Source organism: Poecile atricapillus, chromosome Z, assembly GCF_030490865.1.
Source record: "Poecile atricapillus isolate bPoeAtr1 chromosome Z, bPoeAtr1.hap1, whole genome shotgun sequence".
Classification (NCBI taxonomy): Eukaryota; Metazoa; Chordata; class Aves; order Passeriformes; family Paridae; genus Poecile; species Poecile atricapillus.
The window spans coordinates 69,100,531-69,119,168 of NC_081289.1; the positions used below are offsets into that span (position 1 = coordinate 69,100,531).

Consider the following 18,638-nt stretch of genomic DNA (forward strand, 5'->3'; position numbering starts at 1 on the left):
CTAAAAGGGAGGTCTTCCAAGAACAATGTGACTGCAGTAAAAATAAAGCACTAATCCATCTGAGCTAGTGCAGGGACATTGGTGTTGTTTATCGGGAAACCTCCGTCGGAGCGCGGGACAGCGGCGCGCAACAACACGAGATTCCCTGCCACCCACCTTGGAGAACATCAAGGGCCTTGGATCAGCAATTAACACCTCTCATTAACGACCTTCCCACCTCAATGCCAGCAGGTACCAGACTGGAGTTGTTGACTATCTGGTCAGTAATGATAATGGACCATACACCACACTATTCCTACAGGTCAGGCCCAGAACCACAGCCTGGAGACTTTTTAATTGTAGGAGCGGCATCCTGTTTGTTATTTTTGTCTTATTATTAAGTTCAGTTTTGTGTAACTGGATCAGACTCGTCTCTCTCGTATCCAAGTCGCCAGTAATGGATGATCCCAACGGCAGCAGCAGCCGGACCCACTATCCGGGTCGGGCTGAACCGCTACAAACAGCACTGAAGGGATGCTGAGGTTCTCAGCTTTGCACAGAAAAGCCTGGAAAGTGGAACTACACTTTTGTAATACTGGATTGTAGCTTTTAAAATCTGAAACATTAGACGTCTATGATGTATTTTTCAGTTTTTGTATTACAATTAATAGTAGTACTTTATTTAGTTTCTTCTGATTATTAAACTGTTCTCATTTCAACCCACAGAGTTTCCTTTCCTCTACTCCTTCCTGGAGCAGTGAGTAACTTACCTGCATGGTACTCAGTTGCCAGCTGGGGTTAAACCATGAGAGCAAAAATGACATTTCATACATTTGTCATGCTATTTCAAGATCCCCTGTAAGCAAATGAAAATCAAAGTTAAAAAAAAAATAATAATAATCAAAGCACTTCCCATCTTTCATTAGAAACTTTATTGTATTAACCTACAGGTATGTGAAGTGACATGAAATATATGGTAGTGAGAGGGAGAATGATGAACATCAGTCATCTTTGGAAAATATATATACGTTTTCACAACAAAACACTTTTTTTGTTACAACTAAGAAAAAAGCCAGGCATACTTGATAGGTTTTCTTTAAAAATATAATACAGTTCAATCATATCAAAGTGAAGTCTTGTGGGCTAAAAAACAGAGAAGTTATGTTCAGTGCTCTAGCACTACTATGAGTGTATCAAATGACAAGGTTTTCTTTACAGTAACTAATAAACATACACTCATTTGTTTCCAGTAATTTCAGATACTGTATGTACAATCTTTAATATAAAGCATTTTTTGTCAAAACTAGCTCTGTGTTCTTCAGTCTGGACTTTAGAGCTTCGGTGTAAGAATTACTATTTGGATACATACTGAATAAAAAATTGTTATTAGTGTATTTGAAAATCCAATGTATTTAGAGTAACACATTCCTTGCTTTTGATTTTATCCTAACTTCACTTCAATATGAACTTGTGGATTGTCTCAGCAGAAAGTGTGAGTACAATGAAATCTTCCTTCCCATAATCTGCTTCTGCATCTCCAATTAAAGTTAATGGAAGTTCTCTGGGTAGATCAAGATAAGGACAGATTTTATATGTAACAGTGTGTTGTGATTAAAATCTTGGATATAGTAGAAAGCCGTGAGGTTCGTTATGCTTCTAAGTGGCCTGAATTAATAATGCCTACAGTATTTAAAGCCTAAAGTTGATACTCACTACTTTAAAGTCGGCTATTAACTCGGTGCTGCACGCCTCTAGGGGAGAGAGCTACCTCCATTTTCAGTGCTGTATTTTGTCACTATTGCAGTGTGAATATATTGAGGCAAGGCGTCCCTTTCCATTCCTGTCTGTGGTGAAGCCAGTTCTCTGAGTGCTTGCTAAAATTGCTCCATCAACTGATGCATTCAGTCTCCTCCTGCACCCTAGAGAATGCACCTTCAGAAGTATTTAAACTGTGTGAAGACCACAGTGGGATCTACAAAAAGAGCTGTTTGGCAGTCACAAGGATGTCTGAAGCTGAGAGCAGAGTGCACTCCAGGAAATCGGTGTTCTGAGCACCTCACCAGCCATCATTCTCTGAAGTAAATTCACAAGCCATTTGCTTGCCCTGTATGTACTGCAGATCCAGCTCAGATTTATGCAGACACTGCTGCTGCTGACTACACAGCAGGAGTTTTACCTGCATGCAGAAAGGCAGACCTCAGTGATGTGTACATTTAGAACACACACCATAAGCAAAATTACAGTAAACTCATCTATTTTCATGACTCTTTGAGTCAATGTATCACTTGAGGATATGTGGCATACTGGAAATTAAAAAACTCCCAACATTTATTCAGCTCTTCATTTTCCTATGTTAATTGTTTATGTGATGAAGATAATTTACCCCTAGTGGTCTTCAAAAAGAGCAAGACTTTTTTGTGAGCTTCCAATTTTTAAATGCAGCGTTTTCTATTCATGGCTTCAGAGAAGGAAGGTTTTATTTTAAAGTCTGTTTCACACAATACAAAAAAATATATATGCCAGTAGCTCTACATTTTATCTAGATGCATACAAACCCAATCAATACTTCATCTTAGACAGGGATTAAATGGCAACCAGCCTCAGAAATCTCATAGCTAATACCTGTGCATTCCAAATCTAAACCATAATGGAATTCTTTATTCCAAGGATGCAACAGAAATGCCCAGGGAACTGCAAAGCAGCCAGGATCCTTTTCCCCATCCATCAGCAACGCACCAACCCTTGGGACAAGGTGCTACAAGAGGCACTGCCAGGTCATGTTGAACGCTGACACCTCACCCTTAGGTTCCTAAAACTATCTTTTCACTGAAAGAGGATGTCTAGCCTGTAGCAACCATGTTACTTTCAGGCTGATGTGTTCAGGGAAAATTCTGTCCCATTGATGGATACCCTGATGAATTTACTTTCCACCGAATCGTGGAGCTCATAAGAGACTATTTTGGAAGGACTGAAAGCCCCTGTTGGGAAAAAGGGGCTGCTTTGGGAAGATGGTCTCCATCCACACGATCAACAGAATAAGCTAAACTTGAAGGAGGAGCTGCTTCTTTACTTTTCTTCTGGGTTCTTGCTGGCATTCTCAACAAAAAACACAATGATTTTCTTCCCCTGAATTAGTTCAGATTAATTCATTGTTAGGTATTCTTTAATCACCTCTGATAGACATCACTGTGAATTCTTACTTTTGATCCTCTTGCTCTGCCCAGAGGTCCTTTGAACCGGACAAAATAAAGGCCAGTCGGCAAAAATGCAAAAGAAATGGACACACACACTAGAATATTTTTGCAGTTACAAGCTAGTTCACTAAAAACACAGACACACAGCATAAAAATGGAGATAGAAGTTAATGAAGGTGGGGGGGTACATGTGTCACATTATTAGCAATGCAAAAGACCAGCTTAAGCATGTGTTTTCCCTACATCGACTATAAAAAAGAAAAGGTGCCTTTTTAGCAAGTATGCACAGAGTTTGCTTAGTTATTTATAAGAAAAAAAAGTCAGAACACTTTACTATTTTTATCCTATATTACAGTCATTATTACTACCTTTTTATAAAATGTAAACCCTTCCTTGCAGTTAAGATTTACAGAAGTCATCACCTTTGTCCACTCCTTACATAATCAGTCCATGGTGACAAAAATAAACTGATTCAATTTACATATTTTTTTTAAGCAATAAACTGATATGTTGTGGATAATTAGCTTGTGTGTGGCAGAAATAGTGGTCAGAACTGCAACGTATGAAGCTGAACTGTAGCAAAATACTTGTTGAAGACTGGTGCTGGGTCTGCAGTACTAAGAGATCTTGAAGCATCATGTAAATATTGATGTATGCAATTATTTTATCTCCAGAACTATTCAAGCCAAGTACATCCACCACCTGCAATGGACGGCAAAGCCCTGATGATGGATTTCTCAAACAACTGCAACGTTGTGCTTCCTTATCCCCATCAGATCTTGTTTTTTCTTGTAATATGTCTTGACTAAAGATAAGAATGGAAGGTAAAATTTGGCAAGGCAGTTTTCCTTCAACTAGTGAATAACTGGTGAATCAGATCACCTGTACAAAGTGGTATTTGGTAAATTGCACTGTCCTGGGAGCATTACTACTCTGGAACATGACAGACATGAAGCCTATATTTGAAGTCCCTAAAATGTGATGTTACCAAGACTAATCTGCAAACTACTATTTTTTAAGCCAGTATATTACAGTATAAATGTGTTGCATACCTGTTTCTATAAAATTTACTGCCATGAATAAAAAGAAGAAGAATAATCAGGATCCCCAGAGTGTGGCATTTGTCCATCTGTCACTTGTATACGCAATACAGACCTCGTGCTGAGATTCTGCTCAAGGTACAGCAATTATCTGCCGGACAGATCAGGAGCCAAGAGAGATGGTAAACTAGAGAGGAAGGAGCACGACCGTGCCCCTCTGCCCCTTGAGAGTCCCAGGGCTGTAGGCATCAGCTTCTTGCGGGGTCATTCGCTGCTGACCTCCTTTGTGGAGGGCGTGGGGCTCTCTCGGACGGGAAGGAGGTCGTAGTGGCACGGAATGTGGCTGTTTTTTGGGAGGTCGTAGGGATCCTGGCCGAAGCGCCCACCGCCGCTGCCGAACGCGCCCTGGACAACGCTCACCGTGGGCTCTGTCAGGAGAGAGAGAGAGAGCACACTCAGCTTTAGGGAGAACACTGATACTTCATCTCAGTTTCTGCTTCAGTGGGAAGATTCCTCATCCTGATGAGTCCTGAAATGTAGCTGTAGAAACACAGGTTGGTGTTTTGGCTTCACGCTTGAAGCAGGGCCCTGCTGTGAGGGTCTTCACTGACAGAAACAAGACAGCATCTGTTCTTTACGTGTCTTTAATTTCAGGAAACTAAAAAAACCCAACAAAAGAACAACCTGAATTTGAGAGTTTTAATCAAGACTTTATAACAGTCCTTAAAAACAGAATGGGTATGTGGATGGGTTTCAGCGACCTCCAATTGCATGCAGAAAAGGAAAATACATCCTGTGACACTGCACACAATTTACCACAGCCCAGAGATGATGGGGATAGCTATCACTCCACAGGACCCCAAAGTTTTCTCTAACTAAAGAATTACAGTAACTAGGTAGGGCCCATTTCAGTGGAATGCTACATCTGTGGGTGAAGATTTTATTCTGATCAAGAGAAGGAAACAGAACATCAACCCTCCCTTACGTAACTCCAGCTGCGTTCAGTCTAACCTAGAGCTGAACTCCACTGCAATCAAATGCTAAGCTTAACTTATGCTATAGTTTAAAGGAGGGCTTTCACACCAGAGGTGTGAAAATTTCTCAAAATTGTGAATTTCACAAATTCAGAGGTACCTGTAGGTTACAGAACAGAGCTGAAGGTACTTCAAACCCTGTTTGTGTGAATTACACCAAAAGAGTAACAACGCTGTTGCTACAGCTTCTGAGCAGAACACAGAATCTGAACACGTAATTTTGTTTTTCCGGTGATTTTCACATCTTTGATGAAACTGAATCAAAGAATAAAAAGCCCTGTGCTCTTGGTTCCTAACCCCCAGCACACAGAGGTGGATTCTGCACCTACCAACTTCATAGACGTTCTTGCTGGCAGTGGCAGAGCCGGTGATCTCGGCGTAGGGGGAGTCACGACGTGCTGGGGACTTCATTTCCACATAGCCACATTCTGAACTCTTTGGCACCAGAGCTGGTGGGTCTTTGATAGTAGCATAGGGGTTCTCAGAGCTGCTCAGTGAGCAATTACTTAAATTGTATTCCGAGTTCTTCACCAGATCTACCAAAAGAAAAACGTCACTGTCTCAAGCATGCTGCGTGCTATGGATGTTGCTACCAAAATAAAAAAGGTTTTTCTTTATTGCTGAGTTCTGAAAGGTCATTCAGAAGTGAATATTTAAATGGAAAGCAGTCATAACACTTCAAAATTCAACAATCAATGAAAGCATCTCAACTGCTATGCTCTTTAATGGACTTGATCTTGCCACTAGCAAATTACTGTTGCAAAATCCAAGTGTCTTCAATTCTGGTTAAAATAGTACTTAGCATTATATTGACATAAGCTGTACACCCCGTTTTTAACAAGCACCTCCTGGTGCTGAACTCAGGACACTTAAAATAACTGATCTGAGACTGTTGCCAAGGGCAATGTCTGGACAAATGGCAGCATGATTTCTAGGGATGGTTTGGGTGGTACAAAGTTTAAGTATTTGAGTACACTAAAAGAACGACCAGCTTCTTCTAAGTTTCTGTAAGGCACACGCAGGAGAACTGGAAAGGAAACCTCAGGTGGCTTGTGATACCAGGATTTAACTGAAGGGTGAAAAACTGGTATTTGCTTGTGCTAGGAAGTGATTTTGTGGCGCTTGTTAATTTGTTCTCTGTGTTGCTTTATGATATATTGTGTTATTTAACATGAGGCTTCCTTAGCTCATTCCTGACTCCATATCCAACATGAGACTGACCTTGGTGGACCTGCCAGTGGATGGGTGTTCATGATTTTGTGACTCATTTGAACTGGGCTTTCTGTAATCACAGAATTGCAGAATTGTTTAGGTTATAAAAGACCTTTCAGATCATTGAGTCCAACCATTTATGTAACACTGCCAAATCCACCACCTAACCATGTTCCCAAGTGCCAATTCTTCACATCTTTTAAATCCCCCTGGGGATGGTGACTCCACCACTTCCCTGGGCAGCCTGGGCCAATGCTTGACAGCCCCTTCTGGAAGGAATTTTTCCTGATATGCAACATCTCAATTTCTGTCTTGTGCTGAGGGGCCCAGAGCTGGACATGGCACTCGAGGGGTGGCCTCAGCAGTGGCAGCACAGGGACGGGCACTGCCCTGCTCCTGCTGCCGCCCCACGGCTGCCACAGCCCAGGGGCCATCGGCCTCTTGGCCACCTGGCCACCCCTGGGCTCGTGTCCAGCCGCTGTCACCAGCACCCCCAGGGCCTTTCCCAGCTTGCCAGCCCCTCTGCCCCAGCCTGGAGCTGCAGGGGGTTGCTGTGAGCCAAGGGCAGGAAAAACCTGGTGTAATAAATCTGTCAGCTGTGCCCTACTGCACACAAGGGGACAGCTGCTTTCTGTCCACGTGTTTAACTCATCATTCATATGGACTTTGCTACACCTTTTCCACTGTTTGGATATCCCTGGCCTGCCCTAATTAGGTACCACAAACAGTGACACACAATGTAAAGTCTTGCAAGGTAACTGGATAATTCAGAAGATAAAAACACCACATCACTACCCTGAATTTCGGAGTTCTTTCATTCCTGTCTGTGTCTCTGTATTTTGATATCCTTCCCAAGGGCCTGCAGTGGATGTGGTGAAGGTTTGTGGTCATGCAGACCAGCTGCAGTTGGAATTGTCTCTCTTTTAGAGCCTTTCAGCAGAGGTAGCATGTGTTTTGCAGTCTAGAACTGAGCTGTGCTGTGACTCAAGCACAACAGAAAACATTTCATCTATGTGACACATAAGGGACTTAAAATGGCTTGGTTTGTGGTTGTTTTTTGGTTAAAAAAATAATAAAACCCAACAGCCTTCAAAAAAGATAAACTCACACCAGCAAACAAACCAATCATGCATTGATTCAGTGTCTAGGGAAAGTTTAGTCCAGAATTATTTTTATATTCTCTTCACCAAGAAACCAAAGGTAATTCAGAGGAGTAAAAGGGATGCCTATGTAGCTTAATCTAAATACATCAGAAAACAACCTCACCTTTCAGGGACTTTCCCACATATCCCCTATCAAGTCCAAAAGCACCTGAGGAAAGAATGATAAAAAAAACCAGAGTCATTTTAAAACCAAAGAAAACAACTGTGATTAGACAAAAGGTTCTGAATGTTTAAAAATTGCCTTGGGACCCATTTCTGCCCTGGTGAAGTGATTCTCTTGTAAGGACTGTGAAACTGCCCAGGATGGGGGTACAAAAGCACTTGTACTATTTCCTTGCACATTTTCCAACAGGAACAGGGAAGGTGGGTTGTAAGGGACCAATAAAATACCAAGTTTGACCTGACATAATGCCAGTGACTCACTCTTGAATAATCCTAGTAAGTGCTGTTGGACTAAAGCTTGCTATTTTTTTTTCTCTGTCTGCATAAACCCTACCTACCTGAAAGGCATCCCACCTGAAAATCTCAGGGTGTGCAGAGCTCACTCCCAATTCTCAATGCATTGCTTCCAGATTGAATCACTCCCAAGTCAGGGTTACTCTGCTCCAGCCCCAGGGGCTGAACACCTCGCACCTGAATCTGCAATTAGCTGTTACTGACAGATTTCTCTCAGTAAATGTAAACTGCAGGGCATGACAGCTGTCTTGAGAGACCTGGCACTTTCCTGGTTACTGATCTATTCAAATAGCTTTGATTGATATTGTGGACAGCTAATTTTTTAATTAGGCTGTATTGTGGTAACTATGCTAGAAATGTTATAAAAGCCTAAAATTATTTTATCTGTGCACTATCTAAACAAAATTAGTAGTTTTAAAGAGGGAAGTGATGTTAATTAAGGAGACTTAAACATAATTTTATTCCTTCCCCATCTTTATTAGATCTCATGTCAGCTGTCCTGTTTTCACAAGTTTAATGCTCAGGTCACCAGCCTTGAGTTATCCTATTTGATTTTCTAGGAAACATTTACAACATCAGCATTCATCCAGTCCTCTGCAGCCTCCCTGTTGCTCAAGAGCTCCTGCCTTGGGCTAACCACAGCAAGTGTCTCTGAGGAGCATTCAGAGCAAGTTCAAATGCTCTGTGAAAACATAAAGCTGAATATTGAGCATTATGAGTGAAATCCTTTCCTGAAAAAAACAAAACCACCCCAACAAACCTCAAACACAACAGATCTGAGCCTGAATTGTAGTTTGACCAAGGCTGGGGAAGACCAGGGCAAAAAAAAAGCCCAGTGCTGCTTCCTGTTTTTCTGAATCCCAGAGTCTGATACATGTAAGTACCAGAAATTAAGGTAATTACATTTTCTGAATTATACTGACACTGAAAGTCCTTTTTAAGGCTTTCACTGGTCAGCCTTTTTGGAATGAATGAGAGTGGAAAAGGGTGAAAGGACAGCATAAAGCAGGTATACAGCAACTCTCACCATTTCTCAGGAATTTCTCTTAAAGACAATGCTCTTGTCTTTTAGCCAACAGGAGGCTGAGCTGGGAAGATCTACTGTTTAGTAGTAATAAAGTGTCTCAGGTAATGAAAAAATACTTTTTAAACCACTGATTGCATTTTGTGGCCATTTAAAAAAAGAATATATGCAATCTTTCATTTATTAAGAACTTGTAATTTAGTCCAAGCAGACCCTTACTTTAAAATCCCCATTATTTTAGGAAACTGATCAATAAGCAACTCTTTTAATAAAAATGGGATATTTTACACACTGTGTCCTCATTGAGCATCAAAAACTGTTCCACCATTCCTCACAAGGGGTCACTTTCTTATCTCTTCTGCCTTAAGGGATGCATCCCACATGCAATGAGTAACATCCACATTCTCCTCCTTTTGTTTTTGCTCTTTTTTTACCAAGCTCATTGAGGTAGCCGCCGTGTTTCCAGTCTGCTGGCAGCGTTCCTGTGTAGTCCATGACACCACTTCGTTTTCCAGGCTCCATATTCTTCAGGTTCACAAACAGCTGGCTGTTTTTCGCCTGTTTCAAAGAAGGAGAGGCAATAAAACTGGAATGGTGAAGAAGATGCTGAATTTCCAGGTGATAATTGGGAAGAGCAAAAATGAGCCAAATAGGAGGGATCAGGGAACAATATAAAATAAACTGAAGGCTGTCAGAGAAGTTTCCTCTGTGTTTTTCTGCTTTACCTTGGCCAAGGCCAGTCTCTCCATGTTGGTGACATGAGGTGGGCTGGAGCACTGAGTCAGAGTGTGGTAACTGGGGTTGGAGAAATAGTGGCTGTTGACATTTCCACCGTTGGTATGAGGGATGGTTTCTGAAAAGAAAAATGAAGGAAAATGAACAACTGAAAAAACCACGGAATTTCTTTATTAAATTTTTGAGAGTGCTGTGCTGATTTCTGAATCTGACCTAGAGTTTCCTAAAAAAAGCAACAAACCACAACAAACACAGAAATAAATTTTATTCATTCCAGTAAATTACAGACACAGGGCAGGAAGTGACAAGTCGTGTCCTCACTTTTTTAGCAAGGAGCATTCACAAGTGTAACCTGCTAACTTAACTCCCCTCTCTGCTGTGGTCCTTTTCTCTTTTTTCCTTTCCATCACTGCAGTCACTTGCACCATCAAGTTGCACCACCATTTTCTGGTGCTTCAGGAACACCTGGAGCTTTGCTGATCTGCTTTTTCTCAGCTCTGACAAGTCCTCCTGCTGCCTACTTCAGCTGCTGCTTTCCTCAGCAGTGCCACAATTACCTAAAGTTTCATGTACCCACTGAATCCCAACTCACAGGCACTTTAATAGGTCAGAAACTCCCATTTCACTGCTCCTCCCTTAATTAGTTTCAAACCTTTTGCTGTTTCTCTGCAGAATCTTGCCACAGACAGCATGAAATCCTGATTCTCTATGCTCTTTCTCTATTCAAGCTGTTGGCATTGAATTTAAAGTCCCTTTCAGAAACCAGATTTTGCCACACTCATGCTGTATATAAAAGTAGGCACAGATGATAGAAATGTCCCTATTTAATGCAGAAAGAAAGGTGGAGGGTGCAAAATGTTGCACAGTAAAGTGGGGTACGTGGTCACTTTTCTTTACAATTAACACATTTTTCCCCACCTTCGTGGTATCCAAAAGCAGAAATAAGTGACTTTTTTCACAGAAATCTGTGAGGGGCAGATCTGAGCACAAAGGCAAGAGATGGAGGGGGGAGGGGAAAAAAAGTGTTCTAAACATCACCTACCTGAAATGGTGTAATCTGCATTGATGACCCTCATAGCAGGGGTGTAGGTCACGGTGGGCATGTGTGTCTCCTTCCCTTTCTGCTTCTGCCTGTAAATGATGAACAGCACCAGCAGGAAAAGCACAACCAGGACAAGAATGATGATGCCAGCTATGGCTCCTATCTGGTAGGAATCAGCAGGGAGGGCAGTGCTGGTACGGCTCAGGCTGTTCAGGTTCCCCACTATAATCACACCAGCTGGAATGGAAGAAGAATTGAAGGTAAGTGGCATGAATCCTCAAGGGCCAGATGAGCAGGAGACAGAATTTCTCTTCTAAATCTAACTGTATTTAATAATGCCAGAATAGAGCTCTGTCAGAAACCAATCATAAATTTAAGGAAGAACACTAAGAATCTTCACAGAAAAGAGATGCTTTCATTAATTTGAAAAAGAACATTCTTTGGGTGAAAGCATGGGGCAGGTGAAGTCCATGCCCCATCAGCGCTTTTGAGCAGCCCAGCCCTGTCATTTCGTGCAAATCTACACTCCAGTTACTTTGCTCCAGTTAATTATCACTGAGGCATCTAACTGAAAGCCTCCAAAACTGACATGAATTAACAGAATGTGCTACTTAAATAACCTGTCAGGTTTATTTAATGACACAGAGATGATGTTTAACAGGTGAATCCAGTTCCTGTGTGAGAAGATGACAATTTATTTATTGTGTCTGGGCTTTACCTTGATCACACCTGGCCCCTTTCCAGCCTGGGCTGCAGTAGCAGGTCCCCGTGATGTGGTCACAGGTGGAGTTGTTCAGGCAGTCACAGATCTGGCGGCATCCATACCCGTACGTGCCCTGGGGACACTCTGCAAAGCAAAAACTCACTGAAGGCTTTGTGGGCAGCAGGTGGCAATGTGTCATCAGCATCAGATCTGTCCTGGAAATGCTCCTAGGAGGAGCCCCCGGTGTGCAGGAGAGAGAGGAATTGTGTTTAGATGTGTACTCATCCTTCACCTGTAATGCCACTAAGGCAGTGCAGCGAGCAATCAAGGGGACAGAAAAAAGAAAAAAAAAAAGCAAAAGAGATAAAAAGGGTAGAAGGCAGTGAACAAATGGGAAAGGTGTGAATAAAGAGCCAGAAGATTCAGATCCCAGTGCCTGAAAAATCTTGTTCTCACACAGGTGGAGCCAGGCACCTGGATGGTGTCCTGTGGTGTGACAGATGTGCTGGTATAAAACAGCAAAAGGAAAGGGCTCTGAGTCTAAAAAGCACCACACACTTACAGAGAGATAAAACTGCTGCTCATAGCATGCTCTGATACTGTAATGTATACACTAAGAAACTACTGACAGGAGAAAAATACCAAATTATGGAGAATAAGGTAACTGGGGAAGTTGTACTTAATTATTTGAATTACTTTAGTACAATACTCAATTACTGACCAAAGAGTCTCCTACCTCATGTTAGGTATCCTGGTAGAGGTTTACCCTGATACACTAATAAAAAATATTTATTTCATACTGCCACCTCTTGGTACTGTGTGGCCTGTCACATTAGAATAGCTTTAATGGTTTCAGCAAGTGTAGTATTGCTTCTCTTTTTCTGAAATTCCTCAAGAGTTCTGCAACCATATTTGCTTCTGTCTTTTAAAAAGAATCTAACTCATCTTGCATGCATTCCCAATTTGGAATAATTTAAAAAATAAAATAACACAATGGCTGCCAGAGAACAGTCTTGACAAATTCCAGCTCAAGTGCAAAACTTTGTGTTTATGTACCTCCTCCTCCTTCTCTTGATTACACTGAATAAAACAAGATTATAAATGCTGAGGTAATTGGGTGGGCAAACCCCATCATGTCATAATATATTTTGGCACTTCAAGACCTGAAGTAGGATGAATACCAAAACATTCAGCTTAACGTTGTTAGGTCATTATTATCAACTTGTAGGATAAAGTACAAAATCCGTAACAGAGTTAGATTTGCCAAATTATTCAAAGTGATGTTTTGACATCAAGAGACTATCTTAGAAAGTTATCTTTTCCTGAACATTAGTGATGTTCTGGGGAGAAACACAGATGTCATCAGAATGCACAAATTTGGGACCACAGTTCCGTAAGGTCAGCAAAGGTCAGACAAACAGTCCTGTGCTCACGAGCCTGATTAATCTTTTAATGTTGTACAACATTTTGCTGGTGGTGTCAGTGGTGCTATCCCTGATCTTCCTGAGGAGAGGAACCACATACATGTGAAAACAAAACGCCACCTACGACACCTTCAGAACCAGCTGCGCTGTAAAACCACACTGCGAAGATTAATTCCATCCACCAGCTTAGTTCTTATCTCCAGTTTTCCAGCTATTAGCTGTCACTGTGGTTTTATTCTAAGGGATGTATTTCATTGCTTTCACAGGATGCTAATGAGAATTCCTTGGACTCATTTTGTTGCTTTTACATGATGGAGCAGTGGGGTGTTCTTTTAGCATTAATGCCCTAAGCGACTAAAACGCAGTGCAGAGTAACAGACACCACAGCAGTAAAGACTTCATTCTGCCGGGTTTGAAACTATTTGGAAAAGCCTGTGGCCAGCAGGACTGTCCCTGGAGGCCAGAGGCTGTGTCCCAGGGCAGAGAGAGGGGTGTGCTCACTGTGCTCGCAGTGCCGCCCCATGAAGCCCGTCCGGCACGTGCACTGCCCGCTGATGTGGTCGCAGTCAGCTCCGTTCTGGCACTGGCAGATCAAGGCACAGTCCTTCCCAAAAAACCCCAGGGGACACCCTGCAACACAAGCAGAGGAAAGGGGGGAGAGGGGTGAAACAGCTGCTCTGGGAGTGGAACATTCTAGTTCAATGTGTTACTGAGGGCTTGCTCCTGCAGAAATGGAGAGCTCTGTCAGCACTAGGGACCCAGACCTGCCTTGTCTGGAGTGGTTTAAAACACACAGCAGGCAAAAAAAAAAATGAGGTGGGGAAATGGTGCTGGCAGCAGAGGTTCTGAAAAGACAGCTCCTTGAAGAAATGGGCTTCTAAAGAGATTTGAGGGAGGAGGACGAGGGCACTTTGGGAGTCTGCCCATCAGTCAGTGAACCTCTGGACATATTTCCTTGGTAGTTTATACTGAAGCATTAAAAAGCCAAAGCAACAAGCCATTGTACCTGAGCTACTCACAGAGAAACCATTTCAGTATGAAGAAGACACACCACTGCAAAGAGATCATTATTCACCAGCAGGAAGCAAGAAACCCCTGACAGCTGACAGCTGAACCAGCATAGTGGATGTCTCCCAGAACTGCATCCATATGGTCCTGCAGTGTATCTGTTACTTCTTGCCACTGTGACATTACTCATTTGAATTACTCATTTGAAACAGCTAAGTTCTGATTTTATGGAAAACGTTGTATTTGAACACTGAATGCAAAACACAGCAGCCCTGTTTTTCTTGAGGTCAAATATAGGGGTTGTGGCCAGGCTGACAGCCACCTGAATTGAAGGTAAACCAAACTGAAAGTGTAATATGAAAAAGATAAGAAGTCAACTTTACCCATATTTATTTCTAACCAATGTTTATTTCTCAAACTTCTTATGAACTCTTAGCCAGCACGTAATGAATGCCACATACCTACACCCAGTCACTGCACAGCTATTTAACAAAAAACTCTTGGGGAACAAAAACCAGTATTAATGCATTATTAAATGAAGAAAATTCAAACAGAAATGATAATGTTACAGTCTAGCGAAATCATCATTCAGAGTTCTAAATGAAAACAGCTCCTGTATCCTGTATTGAGTTCCAGGTTCAAGCTGTTCTGAAGGATAATTCTGCCACTGATGTTCAGACTAAGAAGGAACACAAAATTCACTCACTCTGTGTGCAGTAAAGGCCAGTCCAGCCCGGGGTGCACTTGCACTCCCCATCGTAGGCGCTGCAGAAAGCTCCATTGTGGCAGTTGCACGTGTGGATGCAGTTTGGTCCCCAGTGAGAAGGTGGGCAAGCTGCAACAACCCAGAGCCATTAATTAACCTCAGATGACAAAGGTTCCTTGATGCACATGAATAGAGCTGCTTCCATTCACACATGAGCACTGCTTTGTTTGGTGTTTGCTGTTTCTGTCCCAAGTGCATGTTTTGGGCTGCTCTGCTCTGAACAAACAGCCACAGATTTACTCATTTGTTTCAGCTAAGGCATCATTGTGCTCCAGGTAAAAAGTGCTGGAAGATATTAAATGTGTGAAAAATGCACACTTGATATTCAGTAAATAGGACACTCATAGCAGAGAAAGCCATTAGGTTTTCTTTCTTCACTTATTTTTCACTTTGCAAGCAGTCAAGGTGACACAGGTTTTGAATCTCGAAAAATGAACAAAAACAGAGAAAGTTTAAACTCCTACATAGCCTACAGCTTTAGATCCAATACTGAGCCTGTTTCTTGTGCTTCCACTGTGGAATTTCATGTATTTGCCTAAACGTGGTGAAGATAATCAGATCTGTACCTTAATCTAGTTAAATCAGTTGCTTCCATGGGTCCAATAATCAATATAATATTTCTAAATACCAAGCAATTATTCACAGAATGGAGATTATTTTGCTCACAATCATGTCGACTCATTATGAGACAGAATTTACTGGCTGCTTTGGAAATGTCATGATGGATGACTCTGATGCTACGTGCTGCCACTAGAACTGTGAAGTGGTTCCAAGATACTAATTACTATTCAGAGACAGCAAAAGATAATTTTCTTCATGGTAGAATATCACTAAGTGAAGAGGGTACTCTAAGAATAGACCCTTTCTGTTGAGTAGGATTCTAATCTTGAGAGGTTTTTTCCTTCAGCAAAGAAGGCAGTACTTTAAGTAGAACTAAGTATTTTTAAAATAAATAGTAAAATAAATAATTCTTTAGTACTTTTAGAAACAGTTCTATGGAAGTACAGGGTCAGTATGTCATAGGAAAGAAGAGACAGGTCAGGCACTGAAGCCTTGGTTTTATTCCTGTGTAAATTTAAAAGGGTGGTACCTCTTAATTGTTTTGTACTGATCTGGTTGCCTGAGACCAATAAAACTCTTTAATCCTTTAAATCCTTTAAAAATTTACGTAATGATTCACGTATAAGTGGGATGTAATTTTCCAAAGCATCACCTTTTTCCCCAAATTTCAGTTCATTAAAAATTATATTATGATGAATTGAAAAAAAAAAAAGGCATTAAGTTTGGGGTTTTTTGTTGCTTTCACTTTAGTTGTGCCTTGTAATTATTTTTTATGATTGTTTTTTGTTTGAAATTAGTGGTCAGCAAAGAAGAGATGTAAATCACATACAGGCAAAAGGTTAGAAGTTTAAAAAAGGTCGCTGGTTCTGAAAGAAATTAATGGAATCATTATTTTCCATGTGAACGAAAGGCCTTTATACAAAGCAAATAAACTTCCTCTGTTATGGTCCGTGAGCACAGCCTCAATAAACACTTCCATTCATATTGCTGGCACCATTTTCTTGATATTGATTCAGTGAGTAAGTCCGTCCTCCTCCTAAATACCCCTATTCTGCAACTCTCCCAACTACCTACTTATTTTACCGTAAAAACAGGGACCTTTGTAGCCACTGGCTTCCACAGGAATGGGCCCAAGATTTATTCTGGTATCATACTGGGCTGTGCATGCTAATCACTTCACAGAATTTAGCCAGCAAAGTTGGGTTTTTTTCGGGTTCTTTTCCCAAACTGAGCAGATGTTACCCTGCACTTGTGCCTGTTAACCTGGGCCAGTCAAACCATAAATGATTTAAACCAATGAGCCATGTTATTAAAAAATGCACTTCCCTGGAAACCCCAGCACAATGCCTGACATTTCAGGGTATGGTGCAGCTTCTCTCATTCACACAAGTGGGCTGACTGAAATTTTGGCACGTGTGAGTTTCAGCCTGTGTGGATTTTAGCACCTTATGGGATTGGATATGCTTCTCGTGAGAGTTTTCCTTAAAACAATTCTTTCCTCTAATTAGTAAATTGCATATACCCATCCAGGCATATGGGGAGTGACTATTCAATGAAATTACTTTACAAAAAGTAGTAAAATTAGGGCCTTCCCTTCTCCTTTTTAAGTCAGTAACCAAGAGTCCAATGAGTTCAGCACACCAAGACAATACTCATTGAGTGAGGCAGAATCACACTAAAACTATCTGTGAAAACACTTAAAAAAGGAAGAAAGAGGAAAATCCATCACAGAGTTACAGGCACTTAAAAAAAAGGGCATAGTGGGAGATTTCTTAACAAAATGTTTGAATGCTTAGTGAGAACAAGGATGGTTGTACAGCCAGAGCACTAACCCTGATAAAATTTCTTTGTTCTTGGCCTGGCCAGGGAAGTTTAGGATCTCTCCATGATTTACCATGAAGTCCTAATTTCTGACTTAAGACAAGTGTTTCTTTACAAAAAAAAAAAATAAATAAAAAATGGTATTTTAAATAGCTGGACCCTGATTCTTTGTTCTAAAATTAAAGGGAAAAAAAAGAGCTGGTACTTACGCTGAGAGCAGTCACTACCAATCCATCCAGGGTAGCACTGGCAGGATCTATCAATTGGATTACAAGTCCCATTATTGGTGCAGGTGCATATTCCAGCGCAGTTCTTCCCAAACCTGCCACTGGGACATACTGAGAAGGCATTGTCAGAATTAGAACTCCTTAGTCATCAGAACAAGATTTAATTTTCTTCATTTTAGGAGAAAACAACCAATATTTTGATCGAGAGAAGGCATTGCTTAGTACAAGGATATAGAGAAGTATTATAAATTAAGGTGACCAACATATCCACAATCACTACACAAATAATGCAATTGAGAGTACAGAGGGTGTCATACTGAAGGATGAAACAGTCTAAGATTCCCAGTTTATAAACTGAACATTCCAGAACAGAAAATATCTTTGGCCTCACAGCTCCCAAGTGATGGAAATCATTCCAGCACTTGGCGAGCGCATCCCACAGAGTCTTTCTGGCCAGCTGTACCTTCATTGCAGAGGGCTCCTGTGAATCCAGGCAGGCAGTCACACAGGCCAGTGATGTGGTGGCAGGGGCCACTGCTGTGCACGCACTGGGGGCAGGTCTGGCTGCAGCGGTGTCCGTAGAAGCCCGGCGAGCAGACTGGAACCAGAGGGGACACACTGTCACTGCTGCTGCCCTGCCATCATCCTGGCTCGGAGCTGGCTCTGCTCTCCAAGCCCAGGGGTGGTCCTTGTTATTTGTGCAGCTCAGTGATTTACACTCCCAAAACAAGATCTGCTCCTTCTCCTCAAGGATTTGGTGTATTCTGGTTCATCACGACTCTGTTGACATTCCATTACATGTCAAGCCACCCTGAACTTGGATAATGTTTGGAATGCATACATTCTTTATTTGGCTAAACAAGGACATCTTTTGAAGCACATCTGAAGTAACAGAATAGTTTTATCTCTAGAGAAGCAAGGTCATCTTAGACCTTGATTCCTGATGTGTTTCCTAACTTGGAATTCAAACAGCCATAACTTCACTGGATAAAAAGCACAGATGTTTTCCAATCAGCCTTTCTTTTACATGGTACAGAGTCAATCTAACTTTCAGAGAACCTGAGACCAGAAATACAGAGCTGTCCAGTTAATTGTGATGCTAAAAGCACAAGTTCTCTAAAAGAAAAAGAAAAAAAGGGGGAGGAAACAAAGGCTGCTTCTCCTTTGTTGATCTAATCCCTTTTGGCATTTATTTCCTGATAAACTAGAATATTAGGTAACAGATCAAGAGAAATACCTGAACAGCTGC

General features: G+C 41.5%; 1 protein-coding gene across 1 annotated transcript in view; it reads right to left on the reverse strand.

The window, feature by feature from the left end:
* Positions 1 to 892: 892 nt before the first annotated feature.
* MEGF10 (multiple EGF like domains 10) overlaps positions 893 to 18,638 on the reverse strand; it is an 85,817-nt gene continuing 68,071 nt past the window's right edge. Inside the window, exons 15-25 of the mRNA XM_058864993.1 lie at positions 17,853 to 17,987; positions 17,372 to 17,500; positions 14,721 to 14,849; positions 13,508 to 13,636; positions 11,598 to 11,726; positions 10,880 to 11,116; positions 9,828 to 9,955; positions 9,537 to 9,660; positions 7,726 to 7,770; positions 5,577 to 5,783; positions 893 to 4,641 (exon numbers count right to left, since the gene is read on the reverse strand). Of these exons, the coding sequence (XP_058720976.1) occupies positions 4,478 to 4,641; positions 5,577 to 5,783; positions 7,726 to 7,770; positions 9,537 to 9,660; positions 9,828 to 9,955; positions 10,880 to 11,116; positions 11,598 to 11,726; positions 13,508 to 13,636; positions 14,721 to 14,849; positions 17,372 to 17,500; positions 17,853 to 17,987 (1,556 nt within the window). The 3' untranslated portion in view covers positions 893 to 4,477. The remainder of the gene's footprint in view (positions 4,642 to 5,576; positions 5,784 to 7,725; positions 7,771 to 9,536; positions 9,661 to 9,827; positions 9,956 to 10,879; positions 11,117 to 11,597; positions 11,727 to 13,507; positions 13,637 to 14,720; positions 14,850 to 17,371; positions 17,501 to 17,852; positions 17,988 to 18,638) is intronic.